Source organism: Sminthopsis crassicaudata, chromosome 6, assembly GCF_048593235.1.
Source record: "Sminthopsis crassicaudata isolate SCR6 chromosome 6, ASM4859323v1, whole genome shotgun sequence".
Taxonomy (NCBI): domain Eukaryota; kingdom Metazoa; phylum Chordata; class Mammalia; order Dasyuromorphia; family Dasyuridae; genus Sminthopsis; species Sminthopsis crassicaudata.
Window position 1 is genome coordinate 124,767,567 of NC_133622.1, and position 18,491 is coordinate 124,786,057.

Here is an 18,491-nt window from a genome sequence, read left to right on the forward strand (position 1 = left end):
CCTAGATACTGAATACTCTTCCGCAAAGAGTTCCGCCCCCAACAGAGGAATGTCTAAAGCTACTGGTTCTGGCTCCCCAACCAGCCCAGGAGAGGGTGGGAAGGAGAGAGCCTGAAAAGCGGGTGAGAGGTCATGGACTGAGAAGGCTAGTTCTATTGGGCGGAGCTAGAGGCTGGAGGGGCGGGGAGATTCTGGAGCTATCCCCCCACGTAGCTCCCAAGCTGCCGCCCTAGAAACGTTTCAAACCAGAAGCAGGGGAACTTGACCAATGGGGTGCAGAACGTTGGGGGCCGAACGTTCCGCGACCTCCTTCTGCTCCGCCTCCTTTTCTCTTTGTGACGTCCCAGGACATTCTAGCTTTCCTCTATATTCCGTCCCTCTTTCCCCGTCGATTTGCCGGGCTAGCTGTATCTGCTGACCCAGTGGTGCTTACCGGCTGCTAGAACATGGCTTTTGTCACCCGACAGTTCGTGCGCTCCATGGTCTCCTCTTCTTCCGCCACTGGACCTGCGGCCTCGGCCAAGAAGATCCTCATCAAACACGTGACTGTCATTGGAGGTGGACTCATGGGTGCTGGGGTAACTCAGGTGAGCCTTCCCCTGTCTCTTTCTGCAGCCACTCTACATCCTCGCCCTGGCCCTCTTCCGCCCCACAGCCGTCCGAGCTGCATTTGGCTGCATTTAGTTTGATTAGGGAGGCGGGGAAGGTTTAGAAGAGTCCTCGGGGCATCTTAACTCCGATCTTTTAACTTGCTGTTCCTGTGTAGGCGTCTGAACTCTGGGACTGGGTGAGAACGAGGGGGTGTGAATGTGCACATGCTGCCACTCCCCCGAAAATCGAGTGTTTACTCTGCTGGAGTCTAAGCGGCGAAAAAGACTTGTTGTTGCTTGTGTCGTAAAGGTTTTATGCCTTAACTCCAATTTAATCTAAATTGGAAGTGCTTTGAGGACGGGGAAAGCCTTTTTGCAGTATAATAAAAAAGCTGCTTTGGAATAGCAGTCAGAAGATTTCGGTTCTTTCAAGTAATAAGGTCATAAAATCATAGGTTTGAGGCCTTAGAAAGCTTCTAGTCCAACTCATTAATTTTATAGATGAAGATGATAATTTTACAGAAGAAGAATTTTACAGGGAGACGATGTGACCTAATAACAATAGTAGATAATGTTTTATCTAGAACTTGAAGATTTGAAAAGAGTGTTGCATGTATTTATATTCGACATAATAGGTAGTCAATTTAACAAGCATTAACCAGTACTGTAATAGAAACTGTGCAAAGAGCTGAAGATTCAAAAAAAAAAAAAAAGGCAAAACCAGTTCCTGCTCAGAGTTTATCTTCTAATGGGGAGACAGCATTCAGATAAATATGGGATAAGTTAGAAGTAATCTCATCAGAATTGCTCTGTTTTTAAGGAGGACTGAAGAAGGACTTTTGGGAAAAGCAAGATTTGAACTGAGACTTGAAGGAAGGCAGGAGGCAGATGAGGGAGACTAGCTGGGATTCAAACCTTCAATTTTTCTGATTTCAACTCCAGCCCAGTTCCCACTGCCTTACTGGTTGGGTGACTTGGAGCAAGTCACTTACCTGTAAAATTACACTACTCAGGAGGACCTGAGTTCAGACACTTAGGGCAAGTCACTTAACCCCAATTGCCATATATAGCTATCTTATGGGTTGATTTCTGAGTCAATAAAGATACAGTAACAAGTGTTTGGTGCTAAACAATAAACTTATCAAAGATATTGTGAGAACACTTCCACTTTAGCACTTGCTTGACAAATTGTAGGCATTCATTAAATATTTGATTGATCTGGAAAAAGATAAGTGTATTTCTGTTTAGAGATACTGTTTAATTTCTTTCTTAGTGATTCCTTCCTTAAGCAAAACTCATCTGAGTTCAAATGTGGCCTCAGACTTCCTAGCTATGTGACTCTGGGCTTAGTCTTGTTTGCCTTAGTTTCCTCATTTGTCAAAATGAGCTGGAAAAGAAAATGGCAAACTACTCCAATGTCTTCAAGAAATACCTAAATGGGGTCATGAAAAATTGGCTGCAACAGAAAAAACAAGGTTATAGACTAAACTGAACTTCAATCTGGCTTCAATTCTGGATTCAGACACATACTGCCTCTGTGATCCTGGCCAAATCATTTAACCTCTCTGAGAACTAATAATTTGCAGAGAAGGTGCCACCCTTGCATGGATAGAGGAATTTTACTCCCACAGGAAATTCCCTTTCCTAATGAAATCACTGGGTTAATCTTCTGTGTTTCTCTCCATACATTTCTCAGTTTTTTGGGGGGGAGAAGGGGAAGGTAGACTCTTTCTCCCTAAATTTGAAAGGGTACAAAGTATTTGCCCTAGGCACCAAGGCCATTTTGTATCTCTGTTCCAAGCACCAAGTATTAAGCTCCCACAGGAAGGGGAAAGAGGGTAATGACTTTAATAAAAAGAAGATTCAACCTTTGACCTTAAGGAATTTCTAATCTCATTACTTATCTGTGGTACTCTGACCTCTGTTTCTAGAAGAGAGGTTATGGTTGTGTTGTTAATTGTGCAATTGGTAATCTATATTAAATATATTTTGAGATTACATATTCATTGGGATAAACCTTTACATCTTGTTCCCCTTCCCTGACAGTTAATTTATTTTCATTTTATATCTGTTTTGCATTTATTACTAGTTTTACCTTGAAATTACTAGTTTTGTCTTGAAAAGCTGGTGGTTTTCAAGAAAATATGGTATAAATTGCTTATCAAGAATTTGGGGATATTTAGGCTATATCCAAAATCTTTTGAGATCAAATTGATTAACTGGGCTCTCCCAACAAAAATATCCAAGAAAAACTATTGGGCTCTTCTATGGGCTGCTCTGACCCAATGTGGCTTTTCTTAGGTCCTTGGTTTACATTTGACCTAGTATCAAAGTTAAAGGTATGTTTTCATCACCAGATGAGTTTTTAACATTAAGATGTGGTCACAACACAGAAAGGGGGGGGGGGGCTACTGCATTACCTTATTTATGCTTCTTTCTCCTGACACTTTACGTTAAGTCCTTGTGCTTTCCTGCTTGATTATTTTTCTTTCATATTAATAACCGATTATTAATTAAGATTTCTGACCTTACCCAAAAATTTACCCCACCTAGACCATCTTATCTAAGCGGAATTCTTACCCCATCCAACTAGAAAATCTTATAAAGAGAATCTAAACTATTTAAATTCCAGGCTTCTGAGGCAGAGCCTGGTATGGAGTTATTAGATCCCTTTGTCTATATTGTTGGGGGTGGTTTTGGTAAAGGAAGACTGATGGAATCCAAGCTAGTCCCTCAGGTCCTCAGAGGTCCTCTCATTATAATATTTATTTTTTTCATTAATTGAAGAGAATATAAATATCAAGAGGCCAAATTACCATCATTTTATTATTAATAAAATTATTAATTACCCCAGAAAACCAAGTCTCTTGTGTTTTTCATCCATCACACTAGTTAGGTTGATGCTCTGCAAGTCTGCTTGGGAGCAATGGAAGGAGTGTTAGTTGTGGTGCCAGAAGGTTTGGGTTTCATTCTTGGCTCTGCAGTCTTGCCAACTTACTTAGCATTTCTCAGTTTCAATTTCCTTCTCTGTAAAATGAAGAGGTTTGGATTAGATGGTCTCTGCTTCCTATTCTTATAATTGGATTTTGTTTTTAGACTCTGACCTGCTGGAACTCTGTCTTCCCAAAAATCAGCCGGAGTCAGGATCACCAAAAATCTTTATTCTTGGTCTTTTGGGGTCATCGTCAGGGGATTAAATCTAGCAATCTCCACACCACCTTCCTCTCTCTCTACTGCCAGGAGAATGCCTCAATTTCCTCCTCCTCCTCCACACGTCACTTCTGCTTCTTTTCCCACCGATCAAGCCAGCACAGAATAGTGGGGAGGGTGCTCCATTATCCAAGTGCATTTGCTCAGTTCTAGCCCTTACACTGACCTATTCTTTCATTGCTAAAATTCCTATAGGAAATTCTAGGGTAAGAAAATTCCCTCTGCCTGTGCACTCTGGATGGGTTCAGAGTTTAGAAAATTGCCTGGGATATGAGAGAGGAACTTCCCTAGGATCACTCACTTATTTTGTATTGGGGCAAGACTTGAACCGAAGCCTTCCAGAGACAGAGACCAGATTCCTGTTCTCAAGGTTAGGCTTTCTTCTCTTAATTATGACTTTATTACCTTTACTGAAAAAAATTTGACTACTACCTTCATTAATCTTTGTCAGCTTCTTCTCTTGCCCTTATGTCTATCTGTTAATTGTGATTCAAAGATAGTTACTTAAGGGTAATCATCATAGAAGACCCTGCTTGGTGGGCTCAGTGGCTTGAGCTCTTGGGCCTAAAGCCTAGAAGACCTGCGTTCCAATATGCATTAAGAAAATTTACTATGTGTGGGATCTTGGGCAAGTCATTTAACCTCTACTTGCCTAATCCACTGGAGAAGGAAATGACAAACTATTCCATTATCTTTACCAGGAAAACTCCATATAAGGTTGTGAAGAGTCAGACACAACGAAACAAAATAATTATTGTGCCAGTAGGCATTGCTCATATTTTAGGTATACTAGAGAACAAAACATTTTGTAGGGCTCTGGCAAGTTTTGAATTGCTGTGAACTTTTAGGAATGTTTAAAAAAAACAAATGCCTACTTAAGTCAGATGACTAATTTTGGCTTTTTAAAAAGACTTTTAATTTTAATTAAGAATTATCCTATCTCATCAGTAACTTTTTTTTTTTTTAACTCTTTCATGCTTAACATTTTTACTTACTAGCCTCCAAAGTCCTTGAGGATAAATATCTGGTTTCATTATAACTTTGTTTTCTCTAGCCTTTAGCATTATGCTCCTCACTCAGTAGGTGCTAAATAAGTATTGAAAATTGAATGAACAACTAGAAAGGTATAAATTTGTTAGCTTTCTTTTTTTCTTCTTTTAAAAAACAACTCTAAGGTTGTTTTACCTGTACTATGGTTCATTTGATCATGAATGCATTTGTAGGAGATTTATGTGAATTTCTCAAGCAAATTAAATGACTCATTACTTATATTGAAATAGCAGATGGGCCTCTTTATTCACCAAGAAGGTAATGTTTTACTTATATTTTTCCTACTTTAAGTATACTCCCCTTGGAAGGTTTTGTCATTGAGTTAATATTTAAATGGAGTTAACTTGTTTAATATGTTTGGTCATCTAATGCTTTGTCTTCTGACTTGAAATGATTGCCAATTCATCTTTCACCTGATATTAAGACTGACATGAAAGTTTATGACACTAAGTAAGTCTTGGACAGTAGAGGTCATTGTATTATTTTAAAGGAGAAGGCTATCTACTGACTTTTTTCATTTCACAGGATAAATGTGAAGTATATAATATATATATATATATATATATATATATATATATATATATATATATATATATATATATATATATATATATATACTTATATTAAATACATGAGCATACAAATAAATAGCAAAGCATATAATGTATATTTTATGTATAATGCATGAGTAGACCATCTTTTCTTGTGTATGAATCAATGAATATCCTTTATTGTAGGCTCTGTTTACCCTGGAAACTTGTCCAGTTCCTTGTGTAAACACAGTCCTCCAAAAGGAATAAACAAACATTCTCCTTAGCGGGCAACTTATGATGAAGAATCCTATACCTGAAAGATTGCTGCTACTTAAAAGTCACTATCAAGTGAGACTACTTAGCATAATGCCTTCTTTGTTTTCAGCCTATAAAACCCCCCTAGTGGAAAGGAACTTTGAGGATTTGGGCTAGGAAATCTTGTGCAAACTTGCCTAGCAATGGCTTCCACTCAAGACTGAATAATTGTGATGTCCTCCCAAACAAGGAATTCAGATATTGGTGTTTCCTTAGAGTGGTGAAGATATATTCTATGGTGTTTGTTTAGTGGTCACTGTGTTAGTTGTGAATTACTTTTGTATATATGAATTTCCTTCTTTTATGCCTTATTTAAATCTAAATTAAATTAAACCTTAAATAAGGTTCTGAGCAGTAATAAACTTGTGTGTATATGTGTATATATATATATATATATATATATATATATATGACTATGCCTGCTGAATGCAAATTCTGAACCTAAATTAATCTTACAGGCGTGGACAAAGATAAGATATGGGGACAAGGGATTCAGGGTTAAAGACAGAATGAAGTTGAACCAGTTATTCTAGTGGGAGGAAAGCAAGGCCAGAGAAAGAATAGTGTGTGTCTGAGAGATTACTGAGGAGGGGTGGAGGGACTGGAGGTCATGGTGAGAGTGAAAAATAGATATGAGGAGAGTGAGGCATATGGAAAAGTGGATCATAGCGTGGAATACCTAGGAAATGTTAAGATCACAGGACAGTGGGTTCCAGTGTATGGCTGAAGTTGAGTGAAGGCGTATATAACCATGGGAGTTAAAGAAGTTGCTGAATTGGGAGGCTAAGGTATTTGAGGAAATAGCAATAAGTATATTAAAGTTCCTAATGAAGCAGAAGTTGAAGTAGTTTGGAAAATGGCAAAGCACTGAGTTCCTTGAGAAAGGAGGAAGAATGACTTAGAATCCAGTGGGTAACCATTGTTGGGATCTGGATAAGATGATAGATGTATAGGTGTTTGGATGCTAAGGAAAGACTAGCACTTCTGGTATGAGGGCTTGCTTGACTGCTTTTTGCGGTTGCTCATCTACCTTTGGTGTCCACCTCTCACTTGTGATTTCAGGAAGCTGTAGCATGTGCAATGGATACACCTTAGTAAACCATCTCAACAGATGAGCTTAAACCAGCTTGAAAACAGGGCTCAAATCTGCTAGTGAATTAGAGGGGTGTCTACCCCAAAGATATGAAGACTTCCTAAGTTGAATGGGCAGATGAGAGCACTTTGTTTCAAAAGCTATGAAAGCAGCTGTAGCCAGCACTGTGGAGCCTTGGAGCTTGTTTAGATATTGGAGATACCAAGTTTGTCAGATGCCTTCTGGGCCATGACCAGTGGTCCTGACTTCTCCTACCACTGGACCCTGGAAAAGAAAGTAAAGCTGATGACTATGCAATTCAACCTCACTCTAATCCTGTAATGTCATTGGTCCTCTTTGAAATAGATTGGAATGAAATAATGAAAGAGATTGCTGTGGGGAGTAAGGTGTGTGTGTGTGTGTGCGCGCGCGTGTGCGCACACACACGCGTACACCCTGTACTCAGGGTCATACAGCTAATAAGTGTCTGAGACTAAATCTGAATACAAAAAGATGAGTCTTCTGACTCCAGATCCAGCACTCTATTTACTTTGATGTTTACCTGATCTTTCTTACAATGTATAAAGAGGGTGTAATAAACTAGTGTTTAATAAGAACATATTCTTTGCAGAACACTAGAAGGTACTAGAGGTGGGAGGAATACAAAGTTTAGGGTAGATACTATCCCTGTCTATAAGCAGCTTACTGTTCAGTAAGGGGATATTTCATAAATAAAATTATACATCCTCCTTCCATTACCTGGAGAATTGTTCCTAGGAGGAAGAGGAGTGAGAGGACCAGAGGTTATTTTTGTGCATTGAGTAAATCATTGGTTGTAAGTTATACCTATGAGGAGATGGCAGCATCTTCATCCACCCTCCTTTTCAGCTCTCATTTGATCACCTGGCACCAGGAATGGTGACTTAACATGCTTCATGGAGGTGAGGAAGGGGAAGCAAGAAAGAAAGACATTAAGTTTGTAACTTACTAATTTAAGATAGAAGTAAAATATTAGCACTTAATACATGCTGGTTGTCTTCCTCTAGTGAAATAAGAGAATAAATAACCAGCATGTATTAAGTGCTAATATTTTACTTCTATTTTAAATTATGGACTTATTGGAAGAGCACTGGACTTAGAATCAGGAAGAGTTGAGTTCAAATTCCACCTTAAGTTACTTAACTAGCTCTTTCATCCCAGGCAAGTCACTTGACCTCTCTCAGCCTCATTTTCCTCATCTGTAAATTGGGAATAATATTAACATTAGCTTCCTATTCCTTTTTGAAGTGCTCTCTTGGGCCACCACTTCAGTAGCTGCTCTTTTTCTCAGAATGAGCTCTGAGGGATAGTCTTGTTACTTTGTATTTGTATCTCCAGTCCTTAGCAGTCTTTGGCTAATCACAGTAAGTGATAAGTGCTTTTTCATTTCTACTTGGTGGATCCTTCCAGATATTGTAAAATATTGGATTAACTAGCCTTTGAGAACTTAGGATGAGATCCACACCCCAGAAAGGAATTTATGTGCAAGGAGGGGATGTAGGAAAAGTGCTATTTGAGGTCTGATGGTAGAAAGTAACTTCACATTTCTGAAGGCAAGAGAAGGAACAAATATTTTTGAAACATCTATCATGGGTTAGGCACTAGGCTAAACACTTTATAGATATTATCTCAGTTGAGAACAGGTACTATTTTTATTCCCATTTTATGGTTTAAGGAAAGTGAGACAAACAAGAGGAGTGACTTTACTAGGATCACACACCTGGGAAGTGCCTGAGACTGGTTTTGAAATCAGTTCTTCTCCCTGTCCAGTGCTCTATCCAGTTCAACACTTCCTTGGGCATGGAAGTCAGGGAAGAGATTTTATGGAAAAGTCTAATTTTTGAGCTAGACTTGGAAAACATTTCAGCAGATAAAAGGGTGGTGAGACAGGTTCTTAGCTGGGCAACAGTATGGGCAAAGTCACAGAAGCAGGAAAGAATAAAAATGGTAGAGGATAAATAATTCATTATGTTTAGATTGTAGAATAGTTGGAGAAGTATAAGAACAAGTTGGAAAGGGGTAGGGTTTGTTTAACCCTACAGTGAGATAGATATTAAAAAGCCTTCAGGTTTTTAAATTAAAGATGAGTATCCAGTGAAGAACCTTTTTGATTTGCTTGAATTTATGTTGATTTCTTTTTGCCATTCCATTGCCATCCAACATCTGCCTAGCTGTGAGAGCCCAGGACTGCCCTGGAAAGCCTTTCACAGTCTGGCTCCAGCTTACATTTTCTTCCTCTTTCCTTTAGAGGAAGTTGAGAGAGGTTAAGTGACTTGCCTGGAGTGACACAATGGATAGAGTTCTGGGGTTGGAATCAGAAAGATCAGAGTTCAGATGCAGTCTCAGATACTTCCTAGCTGTATGACCCTGAGAAAGTCATGCTTCACTTCTGCTTGCTTGTTTCCTCAACTGTAAAACTGTTTAATAATATCACCTGCTTCTCATCAAATGAAATGATATTTGTAAAGTACTAAGCATCAGAAAGTGTTTAATAAATACTCCCTTTCTTCCTGTATATTGCACTTCTTTGTGCTCATCTTCATCTAAATGCATCTATCTTTGTTACTGTGTCTTTGCCCTGGGTGCCTGAAATGTGTTCCCTTCTCATTTCCACCTCTGTCTCCTTTATCCCAACCCAGGAAACTGCTTTCCTTTGTATCTATATATATATTTCCTATTTTCTTAGAAGTAAACTTTTTGTTTCCCTAGAATCAATTTATTAAATATTAATAGTGTGCCAGGCATTGCATCAAATCATCCAGAAAAAAATGAGACAGTACCTGATTTTAAAGAATTTATATTATCAACAATTTATTTTATTATTCTATTATTTTGTTTATTCACTTAAGATTTCTATTCTTTTTCATTATTATTTATTTATTCTATTTATTATTCCATTTATTAAGTCCTTTTTGTTTGTTTTTGTCTTTGTGTCCCTTTGTGGCATAGTATATTTCTGTTGATTGATTGCAAAGCCATGATGATTTATTTGGCTCATGGCATGAGAAAAGAGAATGGAAATGTCTCATTAAGAATGAGAGCCAGCCACTGGAGGCTAATGGAGGCCTAACTTACTCTTGGCCCTAAGAGACTGGGAAAATTGAATGGAACCTTATCTCCCACCTGGAAGGTAGCTTTTTGGTGGAGCTAGAAGTCCAAATTAGACTGGAACTTTCTCAGTCACATGTAATAGTGAACAAATTCTATTAATTACATTTGCCTTATTTTATTTAGGATACATGACCCACTCTTGTTTTTATTAGTGGTGTTCTTGTTTTGATATCTTTTAGTTTTTACATTATCTTCATTGCAGTAACAAAAAAAAAAAAAATATGAGTAAGAAAGAGGAGAGGAGGAAGAGAGAAAGCACTTTAGCCATATTAAGCAACACATCAACCAAGTCTGACCTTGTGTTTGTTATTTCTTATCCATTGCCCCTTCCCTTACAAGAAGAGGGAGGTAAGTTTTTTTCATCTTCAGGATGAAGTTTGATCATTATAATAACATAAATTTCAATTGGAAAAAACACATTTTAAAGCCCAAGGTGATATATAAATGTAAATTGTTATCTAAAATAGTAAGTAGCTAGGTGGCACAGTGGATAGCATGCTGAGCCTAGAATCAGTAAGGCTTTTTTCCTGGGTTCAAATCTGGCCTCATACACTTGTAAGCTGTGTGATCCCAGACAAGTCACTTAATCTTGTTTCCTTATCTATAAAATGAGCAGGAGAAGGAAACAGCAAACCACTCCAGGATCTTTGCCAAAAAAATCCCAAGTGGGAGAATGAAGAGTTGGACACAACTGAACAAAACTAGGTCATAGAAAAGGAATGATCCTAAAAACAGAGTTGTTACCACACCTTTTTGATTTAATATATTTATTTGTTTATATTTACTGCCAAAGTTAGATAATAGCAGGTATGCCACAAGTTTGATGGTAGATTCTCCTCTCCAATTTAATTACATTCATCCCCTCTTCCCAAGTCATCATTTGATTCCTTAGTCTGTTTGTGTGGCCTTGTCCCCAATATGCTTAGGGCCATTGACAAGGGTCCTGTTCACCTTGGCTATTTTTATAGCACTCTACTCTAAAAATAAATACTCTGTGTGACTGAATCTTGTCTCTATTTTTGAGTTGAAGTTTCCGCATAGTTCAGTGGGAAGTCTTCCATTAGAATTTCTGCCTTAGCATGAGCATTGACAAACTACCAAGCTCTGCTTATTGGACATAGGACTGTGGGCAAGCAGCAAGGCTTCTCTAGCAGCTTGCATTAATAACTTGTTTGTGTGTGTGTGTGTGTGTGTGTGTGTGTGTGTGTGTGTGTGTGTGTGGTATTCCTCTTGTAAATTGTCTTCTTCAATTTGGCATCTTACCCAACTAGCCCGGGACAGTGTTCTGCATAGTATAAGATGATAAAAAAGGCTGGAAGCTGGAGCTTGGAACTTTTATACTAATGGAAAAAAATTTATGAAACCTCAGTATGATGTCTAATTAGACTTATAGTTAGGGAAGGCCTGGGCTCATATCCTGGTACTGACACTTATTGGCTTTATGATTATAGACAACCCTTTCTGAACTTCAGTTTCTTCATCTGTAAAATGGAAAATACCATCGGTAGTACCTCTGTCAAAGTACTGTGGAAAATTTAATGAACTATATGTATGACAATTATTGTTCACTGTGATTACATTTCTCACTTTTCATAAGTAGTTTTTCCTATTCTTATGACCTTCCTGGGTCCAAATTTGAATTTGCATAGAAGTCACCCTTCTTACTTGTCTACTAGATGGCTCATGTTATATACTGTCAGTGAGCCAAGAGAAAAATTGGAAGAGAAAAGTAGGAATAGAATTTCTAAAAACAAATATACAAACTGCTACTGAGCCTTCAAGTCTTGACTAAAAAAACCAGGTAAGATCCTCTAGTTCTTTGAAGAATGGCCAAAAAAATTACCTGGCTAAGGTAATTTCCAATTTCCATTTCACTGAATCAAAGAGTTCACTAATAAATATGATTTCTTGCACCACTTCTTTTGTAATGAAAATGTGATAACTAAGTGGGATTAGTCAACAGCTTACTTCCTAACTTTTTTACTTTCTACTTTAGTTATGCTTTATTTGTCCCAGATGAACTAGGAAAATAAACATAATTTTATCTGCTTAATCACTTTGGTACAAGGTCATTTGACACACATGCCTCATTTGACACACATGCTTTTGTCCTCTTGAAACAGTTGCCTAGCATATCTTTTAATTACTTTGTTTTCTTGTTGATGTAACATTTTCTCTGGTGTGTGCATTCAGTAAGATGCATTTTTGTCAGGATCTCTCACCCCAGAGGGGATCAGATAACTAATCAGAGCGATTACATGGGGCACTTTTTTGTAGGCACTGGCTGGAGCTGGGGCTGATTGGTAACTTTATTAACAATATGCAGTTCTATGTTGAAGTTCTAGGATGGAAAGGAGTACTTATAGGATCAATTATAAGGGAGCAGAAGACCTGGTGGGAATTCTAAAGCAAAGAGGAGCACTAGCATTTGCAGCTACAGGGAAACTAGGGGCCCTTCCTGAGTAAAGACCAGAGCACAGAGCTAGAGAGCAGTAAGCATACTCTCTCTACATCACCTTGGAAGCACAAACACTTGCAGACTTCCAGATGCAGATCTCAAAACAAAAAAGATTGAAGCTTGGGACTATGCTCATCCCAAGGTAAGTGATCCCAACTTTATGTTAAAGTCTTAAGTAAAGGAATAGTCTGGAAAAATGAGCAAATAGCAAAAAAAAAAAAAAAAAGAATTTGGCCAGCAAAATTAAATATAATCTTTCAGGAGAGAAGGTGGATATTTAATGAAATAAAGAACTTCTAAGCATTGCTGATAAAAAAGACCAGAGCTGACTAGAAAATATGACTTTCAAATACAAGTTTGAGACACATAAAAAGGTAAACATTTAGGAGTAATCATAAGGAACTCAATAAAGGTAAACTGTTTACATTCCTATATGGGAAGATGATATGTATAATTCCTAAGAACTTTATCTTTATTAGAGCAGTTAAAAGGAGTTTACATAGAAAGAGGACATAGACTTTTGGAACCAAGATGGTGGAGTTAGGCAGGCCTCACTTCTCCTAATTCTCTTTCACACAACCTTAGAAGAACTCTACAAAACCAATTTTTGATCAGTAAAGCATTTTTTAGTCTAGAACAGCTCGGAGGGTCATCAGGAAAGGTTTGACTCTGTGAGCAAGCCAGAGAAATGAGGCCTCATTTGAGGGACAAACCAGCAGCAAGGCCCTGAGCCCCAGCATAAGAAGCTTGGGATGGTGCCCTCTACACTCTAGAACCCAACTTTAACATAAAATGAAAAATCATAAAATAGGCTGGAAATATGAGCAAAAAAAGGAATCTAAACATAAAACATTACTATGGTGAAAGGGGACATTCAAGCTAAAACCTTAAAAAACAACACTGTCAAAATAGTTACATGCAAATTTTTGTTGTTGTTTTTGTTGTTTTTTGCTGAGGCAAGTGGGGTTAAATGATTTGTCCAGAGTCATAGAGCCAGGAGAAGTGTTGTGTCTGAAGCCAGATTTGAACTCAGATCTTCCTGACTTCAGGGCTGGTGCTCTATACACTACACCAGCTAGTTGCCCCCTATATGCAAGTCCTCAAAGACAATGTGAATTGGTTTCAGGCCCCAAAAGAACTCTCTTAAAAAGAATTTAAAAATCAAATATGAAATAGAAAAAAATTAAAAATAAACAAGAATAATGCAAGAAAATTGTGAAAAAGGAGCCAACAGCTTGATAAAGAAAGCATAAATAATGGAAAAAAGTGATATAAAACTTCACTGAAAACAACTCTTTAAAAAATAAAACTGGTCAAATCAGAAAGGAGATAAAAAAAGTTTGCTGAAGAAAATAGAGATAATTCCTTAAAAATTAGTTGGTCAAGTGTAAGCTAATAACTAGATAATACATTAAGAATCATTCAAACAAAAAAAAAAAAAGAAGAAGAAGAAAAAATAGAAGAAAAAAATCTACAAAAAGAAAAAAAAAGATCCAGGAGAGTTAATTTAAGAATTATTGGATTACCTAAAAGCCATTATAAGTAAGAGAAGAGATACAGAGAGAGAGAGAGAAATTAGATATCATATTAAGAAATTATGAAGGAAATCTTTCCTGTATTCTAAAACCAGAGGATAAAATAGAATATTGAAAGAATCTACTGATTATATCACAAAGGAGATATTAAGATGAAATTTGAGAATATTATAGCCAAATTCCAGAGCTCCCAGTCCTAGGAAAAAAAGATGCAAGCAGCCAGAAAGAAGCAATTCAAGTATTGTGGATTATACAGGATTTAGCAGCTTCTACATTAATGGACTAAAAGGCTTGTTATATGATATTCTAAAAGGCAAAGGAGCCAGGATTACAATCAAGAATCACCTACTCAATGAAATTGAGTATTATTTGGGAAAATGGATATTTGATAAAATAGAGGACTTACTCCTAAAGAGTAAGGATTCTGGGAAAATGGTGGAGTAGGACAGAAGATTATAATCTTTCCAGATTTTCTCCAAAAACAAGGCAAAACTAGTCCTATAGAGCAACCAAAATAAACAAGAGTTGGGGCAAAACAGTGGTCTTCCTAGAAGAATCAGAAAAGATCTAAAGATCCCTGACTAGCTTTGGTCCAAATTAAATGTAAATACCTTCAGGCTAGTTCTGCTGAAATAGCAAGCAGTGAGCCCTGGGGATAGCTGGGTTGCAAGGTATCCTCAGCTCAGCTACAAGAATTTTCACCTCCTGAACAATAGAGAGTTGGACTTCTGAGGGAAAGATTAAGGGCACCTCTGCTAACAAGGGATGATCAAGCCCAAATGTGCTGCTGAAATGTATCACTGGACAAGAAAGAACCAGTACATGATTGCTGAATGCAGAAGGTGTGGGGTCGCGATATTGCTGGCTATGGGCCCTTTCAAAAGAGCTGAGTTTTTACCTTTGATTTCAGGCCAGAGGAGAGAACTAGAGGGTTCTCTGGGAAGAAAATATTTATTTCTATCATAGGATGTAGAGTCTGGAGTCCTGACTATGGCTTAGAGAGGTAAAGGAATGCAGAGGTTGAACCCAGGACAAAGCTTAGTAAGTAACAGTAAAAAGGAGTTGAGACCAGGACCATGACTCCCCGTATCTCAAGACTAGATGTGAATATAATAAAAAGCTGCTATAATTTTTTTTAATTGAGGGAAAGATGGTAGATCTTATAAATTTCAAGCTCTCCAGATTTCCCCCACAAACAGATTAAATTTGTGCCTCAAGGTGAACATAGACTGGTGAAAAATCAAGAAGACTTGGGCAGAACAGGGAGCCTCCTGGCATAAACTAAGAAGATCCAAAAACAGACCCTGGGGATTAATCAATGCAAGTGCTAGCTCCAAGCTAGCTCCCCAGAAACAATGTGAAGTTGAAGTATGAGTTGGGGAAGAGTGAGTGAATCCTGGCTGATTACGAACACTAGGCTTAGCTGTACTACAAAGATGCAACTCTGGGTGAGAAGGAACCAGCACATCTGGTGGTGCATTATTTTTGTGAGTGCAAAAGCAGTGGGGCTGGCACTTGCAGGAGGGTAAAGCTTTTGGTTTGAGGTTCCAGAGGGGAGAGCTGAAGTGAACCCACAAGCACTATTTGTAATGTTCTGTTTCTCTGAGTTGTTAATCGTTTCTGGGAGGAGATCTCTTGGGGAGCTTCTGGGGAGGCAGCCTTGGCTGTTCTGTATTGTGTCATTCAAAGTCTTGAATCTTTTCCTGTCAGAATCTCTCCAGCCAGCTTCAGTCTCTAGCTCCCTCTGAATCTAAAGCCTCCAATCAGCATGAAGGTAGAATCTCAAATCCTTCTTCCTGAATCCTGGCTCTGAATCTTCTTCAGCTTCCCTAAAGTTCTCCTGGGAAGTCTTGTCCTTGACCCAATCCAGACTGCCCTCCAGACTCAATGTTGCCTCTTTTTATCCTCCCAGAGAATGGGTTTGTGGGAACTCCTACAACCAATGAACTAATTCCTTTTAAAGGTGTAAACTCCTTTTAAAGGCGTGAACCCTGAGCTAGAGAATTGTTAAGTACTGACTTAGCACCTAGTAAGAACTTAACTACTATTCTCCCTTTCCCTCCCACCTCATGATTAGAGTTAGACTAATATTTCTCATTTAAAAATGAACTAGCAAAGAAGAAATAACCCAACTATATTAACTATACTAACTTATATTACTATGGGAATAGGAATGACTGAGGTTCATTTTCAGAGTAGGATACTGAAGTAAAGAAAGTATTTCTAACTCAGAGTAACATTAAATGGCTTTCTCCCCTCAGAGAATTTATAGAAGAACTCAAAAAAGAATTTAAAAGAAGAAAACTTAAAAAAATTTAAGAAAAATATGATTATGAAAAAAAAAAGTTAACCAACTAGATACAGAGTCTTAAAGATGAAAATAACTCTTTGAAAATTAGAATTGGTCTGGGGAAAGCTAGTGAAGTTATAAAAGACCAAGAAATAACAAAAAAATTTAAAGAATGAAAATATAGAACAGAATGTAAAACATCTTATTAAAAAAACAACAGATCAAAAAGAGAAAATATAAGAATAATTGGTCTATTTGAAAACTGTGACCAAAAAAAAAAAAAAAAAAAGAATCTTGACACAATAATGAAAGAAATAATCCAAGAAAATTGTCATGGAATGATAGAGCATGAGGTGAAAATAGAGAAAGAAAAAATCCAATCACCACCTCAAAGAGTTCCTTTGTGAAAAATATGTATTATTATTATTATTATTATTATTATTATTATTGGTAAATTTAGAAATCCCAGATCTCAAAGAGAAAATTTTGCAAGAAACAAGGAAAAAACAATTCAAATATGCAGGAGCTACAGTTAGAATTGTACAAGACTTATGAGCAGCCACAGTAAAAGACTGCAGGTCCTGAAATCATATGCATTGGCACTCAAAAAAATTCTGGCTTGTGGGCAGAAATAGCGTAATCAGCAAAATTAGCCATAATATTGAATGAAAAAAATGGACATTCAACAAGCTTGCGGATTTTCAAGATTTACTTTCAAGCTTGAACTCAGTAAAAAATTTAACATTTAAGAGCCAATATCAAAGATCATTTTCAAGGAACTTAACATGGACAAATTGTTTGTTTTTTATATGGAAAGTATGCTATATGTTTAAGATCAACATCAGTAATTGAATTCCCAATCCTTCTATTTTTGTCCGCCTATCTTTTTATTTACAAGCTATAATTAAAAAAAAGAAGAAGAAGAAGAGGGGATATTGGGAAGGATCCAAGATAGTAGGTAGAAAAGAGAAGAGTTAGAAAGGATAAGAAATGAGATAATCAGCATATATGTGTGTATATGTTTATACATATATGTATATATGTGTGTAGGTATGTATGGATATGAATAAATGGAAATTTGTTGTTAAAAAAATAAAAAAGTAAGAGTTTATTTTTATAACTTTGTCTGATTTTTTATAGTTTTTCCCTTTTAGTTGTTCAATCAACTGTCCCAACTCTTTATGACCCTATGAACCATAACATTCAATACTGTTCATGTGGTTTTCTTGGCAAAGCTACTGAGTGGTTTGCAGTTTCCTTTTACTGTAGATTGTCAGACAGGTTAAGTGACTTGCCTAAGATCAGATAGCTAATAAGTGTCTGAGACTGGATTTGAACTCATTTTAATTTCTTTCTTTTTTTTTTTTAATTTTAATTTTATTTTATAATTATAACATTTTTTGACAGTACATATGCATGGGTAATTTTTTACAACATTATCCCTTGCACTTACTTCTATTCAGATTTTTTTCCCTTCCTCCCCCAACCCCCTCCCCCAGATGGCAAGCAGTCTTATATATGTTAAATATATTACAGTATATTCTAGATACAATATATGTGTATAGAACCGAATTTTTTGTTGCACAGGAAGAATTGGATTCAGAAGGTAAAAATAACAGTTTACATTCATTTCCCAGTGTTCCTTTTCTGGTTGTAGCTGGTTCTGTCCATCATTAATCGATTGGAATTGGATTAGCTCTTCACTATGTTGAAGAAATCCACTTCCTGAAGTGTATAATGATCTGGTTCTGCTCGTTTCACTCAGCATCAGTTGATGTAAGTCTCTCCAAGCCTCTCTGTATTTCTCCTGTTGGTCATTTCTTATAGAACAATAATATTCCATAACATTCATATACCAGAGTTTACCCAACCATTCTCCAATTGATGGACATCCATTCATCTTCCAGCTTCTAGCCACTATGAAAAGGGCTGCCACAAACATTTTGGCACATACAGGTCCCTTTCCCTTCTTTAGTAGTTCCTTGGGGTATAAGCCCAGTAGTAGTATGGCTGGGTCAAAGGGTATGCACATTTTGATAACTTTTTGGGCATAATTCCAGATTGCTCTCCAGAATGGTTGGATTCTTTCACAACTCCACCAACAATGCATCAGTGTCCCAGTTTTCCCACAGCCCCTCCAACATTCATCGTTATTTGTTCCTGTCATCTTAGCCAATCTGACAGGTGTGTAATGATACCTCAGAGTTGTCTTAATTTGCATTTCTCTGATCAATAGTGATTTGGAACACTCTTTCATATGAGTGGAAATAGTTTTAATTTCATCATCT

At 37.2% G+C, this 18,491-nt stretch overlaps 1 protein-coding gene across 1 annotated transcript in view; it reads left to right on the plus strand.

Annotated features, from left to right (window-relative positions):
• Window positions 1-222: 222 nt before the first annotated feature.
• The window catches only part of HADH (hydroxyacyl-CoA dehydrogenase), a 51,702-nt gene continuing 33,433 nt past the window's right edge, over window positions 223-18,491 (plus strand). The window contains exon 1 of the mRNA XM_074272861.1: window positions 223-587. Within this exon, the coding sequence (XP_074128962.1) occupies window positions 447-587 (141 nt within the window). The 5' untranslated portion in view covers window positions 223-446. The remainder of the gene's footprint in view (window positions 588-18,491) is intronic.